The 7079-nt window shown below is 37.6% G+C and overlaps 2 protein-coding genes across 2 annotated transcripts; one reads left to right on the top strand and one right to left on the bottom strand.

Annotated features, from left to right (window-relative positions):
* Positions 1–1049: 1049 nt before the first annotated feature.
* Positions 1050–2759, top strand: BESB_075790 (uncharacterized protein; the record flags this gene model as incomplete). The annotated part of the gene is made up of 2 exons (XM_029365940.1): positions 1050–1073; positions 1533–2759. 2 exons carry the CDS (start codon positions 1050–1052, stop codon positions 2757–2759), a joined length of 1251 nt encoding a protein of 416 aa, XP_029214841.1.
* Positions 2760–4850: 2091 nt separating this feature from the next.
* On the bottom strand, positions 4851–6213 carry BESB_075780 (uncharacterized protein; the record flags this gene model as incomplete). The annotated part of the gene is made up of 3 exons (XM_029365939.1): positions 4851–5075; positions 5576–6036; positions 6195–6213. The coding sequence occupies 3 exons, from the start codon at positions 6211–6213 to the stop codon at positions 4851–4853; spliced, it is 705 nt and encodes a 234-aa protein (XP_029214840.1).
* Between the last annotated feature and the right edge of the window lie 866 nt (positions 6214–7079).

Below are 7079 nucleotides of genomic sequence, written 5' to 3'. Positions count from 1 at the left end.
CGACATGGAGGTGCTGATACAATCCGAGGATTAGAACTCCCAATATTATCTGACCTGTTATCCGGCGTACCTTACGACCGTTATATGATTTAGAGATAGAATGTAATGTGGATTAATATCCACATGGTTTCTACAAAGTGTAGATATAAAATAGTGAATGGTTCTGTAAAGATCTTGCATAACATACCTTTAGATTTGCTTAGCATTTATAGAGCTTGTAGGCATGTAAGTAACTAAAGAACTATAGATACTTTGAGTGAAGAATACAAGGATAGCTCCAACAATAACATGGCTAAAATGTATACCAGTTAAGATGAAAAGTCCATTACCAAATGCATTATCATTAATATAAAGAGATAGTCCTAAGTATTCCGTACAGACTAACATTAAGAAGGCGACTACCAAAGTGAATGTCATGATATTCGTACAGCTTGTATACAAATGTTGGTTTTTCAAATATACGCTGGATACCACTATACTTAATGCAGAGCATAGTTAAGATGATAACTATTGTGGATATAGAACCAATTGAACACCATGTATTAATATAAAAAGATAATCAGGGTAATCTGGTATCCTTCTTGGCATAACGTTGTGTAGTTATATGAAGCGTACATTCCTTAATATCTGGAACAATAGATTATGGTTAGGTAGTGGAACAAGGAGAGCGTCTGTTGTACATCAACACTAGATACAAGGAACTTGACAATTAATAGATTTATATAAACGACAAGGACATGAGTCTACTGGATTTTATAATACAGGGTTGAACTGTGGGTTAGTTTCAATGCCCAAGGCAGAGCACTGGATTGGATACCCAGGGAACTGTGCTCCCATTAATAAGAATCATATTCTAAGTCACCAGGCATGCAATACCAATCAGATAACAACTGAAGCTAGACTCCATGTTACACTTACTAAAATGGGATTCCTAGGTTGATATAACTACCTTTTTCTGGGGAGTATATACTACGAGTTGGACTACTGGTTTAGATCTTGAAGGTCTTTGTTTACCGGATCCAAGTTCTCTTGTGCTTTTCATGACCATCATGTTAAGTGCATTAAGTATAGTGGTATCCAGCGTATATTTGAAAAACCAACATTTGTATACAAGCTGTACGAATATCATGACATTCACTTTGGTAGTCGCCTTCTTAATGTTAGTCTGTACGGAATACACGGATCGGATTCTTGTTGGCCTGGCACCTGTTTAGTAACTGGATGAACGCTTTTTACGCCTGGTATGCATGGATAATACTCGACTCTTCTATAGTTTAACCGCTACTGCTGGGACTGTATATATACTGTACTTACGGTAGTACTATCAAAGCCTCTTCTTCCAAATAGATTTCATGGAAAACCTAAAATTCGCATGTTTGATTGACATTTAGCCGCTAATATACAATCATCCAAGATATATTTATCTATCGCAGGTTCGGTCTAATGTCCCGTTAATACTATATAGATCACATGGCTTCTGGTACTTTGAGATCATGCTAACGGCGAGAAGGGAAGTGTGTTTCAATAACTAGCTGAGTGCTTGTAACGGAGGATATGGTAACTTCTTTGTACCAATATATATTGGTGGTTCGGAAGTCGTTTTCCCAAGAACTAACGCGATCTCCTATTTTCTAGTACCATTAGGTTCTGTGTTGTTAACTCAAAGTATTTGTTCCGAGTTTGGTAGTGGTCTTGGTTGGACAATGTATCCTCCACTAAGTACTAGCTTGATGGTGTTAAATCCAGAGGCAACTGATTGGATTATCGGAGGTCTTGCAGTACTAGGAATTAGTAGTATTTTAAGTTCTATTAACTTCCTTGGTACTTGCGTCTTCATGGGTTCTAATGCTGGTGCTAAGAACTATATTCTATATATCTGGGCTATCATATTTACTGCCCTTATGTTAGTCTTCACTCTACCTATTCTTACTGGTGGATTAGTTATGATCCTTCTTGATCTACACGTAAACACTGAATTTTATGATTCTATGTATTCTGGTGATAGTGTACTTTATCAACATCTATTCTGGTTCTTCGGACATCCAGAGGTATACATTCTAATTTTACCTGCTTTTGGTGTAGTCTCGCAGACATTATCTATGTATGCTGCTAGATCTGTCTTCGGTGGACAATCTATGATCTTAGCTATGGGTTGTATTTCTATTCTAGGTTCCTTAGTATGGGCACATCATATGATGACAGTCGGTCTAGAGGTAGATACCAGAGCTTATTTCTCTGCTATGACTATTATGATTGCAATTCCTACCGGTACTAAGATTTTCAACTGGTTAGGTACCTATATGGCTAGCCATACAACTACAAGAACTGTAGATCTATGGGCTGCTCTTAGTTTTATCCTATTGTTTACTCTAGGTGGTACTACAGGTGTAGTTATGGGTAACGCTGGTATGGATATTGCCCTACATGATACATACTATATTGTAGCTCATTTCCATTTCGTATTATCTCTTGGTGCAGTACTAGCTACTATATGTGGCTTTATCTTCTATAGCAGAGATATGTTCGGAGATACTGTAAATCTATTCCATGTAAATACCGGTGCTTCTCCATATTTAAGCATCTGGTTTGTAGTCTTCTTAGGTAGTATCTTATTAATTTTCATCCCTATGCATATACTTGGTTTCAACGTTATGCCAAGAAGGATACCAGATTACCCTGATTATCTTTGTTATATTAATACATGGTGTTCAATTGGTTCTATATCCACAATAGTTATCATCTTAACTATGCTCTGCTAATGCACTTAACATGATGGTCATGAAAAGCACAAGAGAACTTGGATCCGGTAAACAAAGACCTTCAAGATCTAAACCAGTAGTCCAACTCGTAGTATATACTCCCCAGAAAAAGGTAGTTTATATCAACCTAGGAATCCCATTTTAGTAAGTGTAACATGGAGTCTAGCTTCAGTTGTTATCTGATTGGTATTGCATGCCCTGAGTACGTAAGGAAAAGGAAAGGTTAACCGCTATTTTAACACAACAGTTACCGTAGCTGTAGATGAATGCTAAATCTAGAGTATCTCTCCTAAGACACTGCATAACATATGAATGCTCCTTCCGCCATTCGTTGACTGTGTTTACCACGGGGAATTAGAACAGAATACCAAGTTCTTTGCCTGGAGGTTTGTTACGTTCCGTACAGTTGTAGGTAAAAGGTATTTAGAGACTTAGACTAGCGTTGGAGCACATTGTTTCATTCGATAGTCCACGCTCAATCTTACCATACATAGTACTTTTATGATCCCAGGCTTAATAAGTCAGTTTAGCCGGGAAGTTAGCGTCTAAAATATATAACCGATAGTCTCAACTTAGATGCACAGATGGACATAATTAATCCTTGTACGGTTTGTACCTACTTGACTCCTCAGTTTAAGTTAAGGAGTCCTTTGTTTACAGCTTGTACCGTTACTTTCAGGAGCATACCGTTAAATTCGATGATCTTATGTGTTCACTCAAATCGAATAAACAAAGACATTATAGTTCCTAGAATACTGAAGATGACTCCGGTTATGAGATACAGACAACCAAGTTCTTTATGATTGCAGTACACCACCACCCCACTGGACTGCTTAAGACAGCTAAAAGATTTCAATATCCTACTACATTAAGATTATTCCACATCGGTTATGTTCTAGGCGTAATATATGGATTCTTGTTCTCACTCATCTTAACAGCGAGAGAAAAACTACTAACTCAGATGCTAGTCTAATCAGTAGCATCGTACTTGGAGTTATCATCTCTGAGACAGGATTATTTATCAGCTTTTTCTGGGAGTATATACTACGAGTTGGACTACTGTTTAGATCTTGAAGGTCTTGTTTACCGGATCCAAGTTCTCTTGTGCTTTTCATGACCATCATGTTAAGTGCATTAAGTATAGTGGTATCCCAGCGTATATTTGAAAAACCAACATTTGTATACAAGCTGTACGAATATCATGACATTCACTTTGGTAGTCGCTTCTTAATGTTAGTCTGTACGGAATACACGGATCGGATTCTTGTTGGCCTGGCACCTGTTTAGTAACTGGATGAACGCTTTTTACGCCTGGTATGCATGGATAATACTCGACTCTTCTATAGTTTAAACCGCTACTGCTGGACTGTATATTATGTACTTACGGTAGTACTATCAAGCCTCTTCTTCCAAATAGATTTCATGGAAAACCTAAAATTCGCATGTTTGATTGACATTTAGCCGCTAATATACAATCATCCAAATATATTTATCTATCGCAGGTTCGGTCTAATGTCCCGTTATACTATATAGATCACATGGCTTCTGGTACTTTGAGATCATGCTAACGGCGAGAAGGGAAGTGTGTTTCAAAGAAAAGGGATGTTTAGCCGGGAAGTTAGCGTCTAAAATATATAACCGATAGTCTCAACTTAGATGCACAGATGGACATAATTAATCCTTGTACGGTTTGTACCTACTTGACTCCTCAGTTAAGAGAACTGTAGTTTCTCGGACTAAAGTCAGCATAATCAATAAAAAGGTTTGTTCAGTCCACTGGTTTCACCATCAACTACCTTGTTTCGACTTCGTACCGACTGTTTTATTGTAGCACATATCAATCCCTTAAATAGGGATATTATTCCCAAACAACCGGATCGTGTTGGCTAGGTGAACTAATCACGTTTCATAAATACAATCAGTGAAAGCTCTTTTGATTTCCATGAACGGAGTTACATATTAGATTCTCTTCGCTCCCATGGTATTTAGTAAGTTAACATTGAAACGTATCCAGTGTAAAGTTTGAACGTAATCCAGCTTTACTTTCTATGTTGTTATGTTAACCAAATAAGTTTCATCGTTGTTGATATTTCATTGACATGTTGATAACATAAATACTAACAAACCACCGGTTTTGGATGGGATTACTTTTAACACCGCATAATATGCTAAAAAGTACCATTCAGGTACGATATGAAGCGGAGTTACAAACCGGTTCACTGGTATGGAGTTATCTGGGTGCGATAATTCAATCAAACCAAAAGCCGTTTGTAAGAAAATTAAACCAATTAGATAATATGGTAGATAGGGAACAAACTGTCTCCAGACGTTCTTAACCCAGCTCACGTATTACATCTGACGGTGAACTAGCGTTCCTAACTGAATCTTGTTCAATAACAAGGGAGTAATGAGCCGACATGGAGGTGCTGATACAATCCGAGGATTAGAACTCCCAATATTATCTGACCTGTTATCCCCGGCGTACCTTACGACCGTTATATGATTTAGAGATAGAATGTAATGTGGATTAATATCCACATGGTTTCTACAAAGTGTAGATATAAAATAGTGAATGGTTCTGTAAAGATCTTGCATAACATACCTTTAGATTTGCTTAGCATTATAGAGCTTGTAGGCATGTAAGTAACTAAAGAACTATAGATACTTTGAGTGAAGAATACAAGGATAGCTCCAACAATAACATGGCTAAAATGTATACCAGTTAAGATGAAAAGTCCATTACCAAATGCATTATCATTAATATAAAGAGATAGTCCTAAGTATTCCGTACAGACTAACATTAAGAAGGCGACTACCAAAGTGAATGTCATGATATTCGTACAGCTTGTATACAAATGTTGGTTTTTCAAATATACGCTGGATACCACTATACTTAATGCACTTAACATGATGGTCATGAAAAGCACAAGAGAACTTGGATCCGGTAAACAAAGACCTTCAAGATCTAAACCAGTAGTCCAACTCGTAGTATATACTCCCCAGAAAAAGCTGATAAATAATCCTGTCTCAGAGATGATAACTCCAAGTACGATGCTACTGATTAGACTAGCATCTGAGTAGTAGTTTTCTCTCGCTGTTAAGATGAGTGAGAACAAGAATCCATATATTACGCCTAGAACATAACCGATGTGGAATAATCTTAATGTAGTAGGATATTGAAATCCAACACTTTTAGCTGTCTTAAGCAGTCCAGTGGGGTGGTGGTGTACTGCAATCATAAAGAACTTGGTTGTCTGTATCTCATAACCGGAGTCATCTTCAGTATTCTAGGAACTATAATGTCTTTGTTTATTCGATTTGAGTGAACACATAAGATCATCGAATTTAACGGTATGCTCCTGAAAGTAACGGTACAAGCTGTAAACAAAGGACTCCTTAACTTAAACTGAGGAGTCAAGTAGGTACAAACCGTACAAGGATTAATTATGTCCATCTGTGCATCTAAGTTGAGACTATCGGTTATATATTTTAGACGCTAACTTCCCGGCTAAACATCCCTTTTCTTTGAAACACACTTCCCTTCTCGCCGTTAGCATGATCTCAAAGTACCAGAAGCCATGTGATCTATATAGTATAACGGGACATTAGACCGAACCTGCGATAGATAAATATATCTTGGATGATTGTATATTAGCGGCTAAATGTCAATCAAACATGCGAATTTTAGGTTTTCCATGAAATCTATTTGGAAGAAGAGGCTTGATAGTACTACCGTAAGTACATAATATACAGTCCCAGCAGTAGCGGTTAAACTATAGAAGAGTCGAGTATTATCCATGCATACCAGGCGTAAAAAGCGTTCATCCAGTTACTAAACAGGTGCCAGGCCAACAAGAATCCGATCCGTGTATTCCGTACAGACTAACATTAAGAAGGCGACTACCAAAGTGAATGTCATGATATTCGTACAGCTTGTATACAAATGTTGGTTTTTCAAATATACGCTGGATACCACTATACTTAATGCACTTAACATGATGGTCATGAAAAGCACAAGAGAACTTGGATCCGGTAAACAAAGACCTTCAAGATCTAAACCAGTAGTCCAACTCGTAGTATATACTCCCCAGAAAAAGGTAGTTTATATCAACCTAGGAATCCCATTTTAGTAAGTGTAACATGGAGTCTAGCTTCAGTTGTTATCTGATTGGTATTGCATGCCTGGTGACTTAGAATATGATTCTTATTAATGGGAGCACAGTTCCCTGGGTATCCAATCCAGTGCTCTGCCTTGGGCATTGAAACTAACCCACAGTTCAACCCTGTATTATAAAATCCAGTAGACTCATGTCCTTGTCG

The sequence above is a fragment of the Besnoitia besnoiti genome (genome assembly GCF_002563875.1).
Source record: "Besnoitia besnoiti strain Bb-Ger1 chromosome Unknown contig00074, whole genome shotgun sequence".
Lineage (NCBI taxonomy): Eukaryota > Apicomplexa > Conoidasida > Eucoccidiorida > Sarcocystidae > Besnoitia > Besnoitia besnoiti.
Note: the sequence above shows the minus strand (reverse complement) of the source record. Positions and strands in the feature narration are given on the sequence as shown.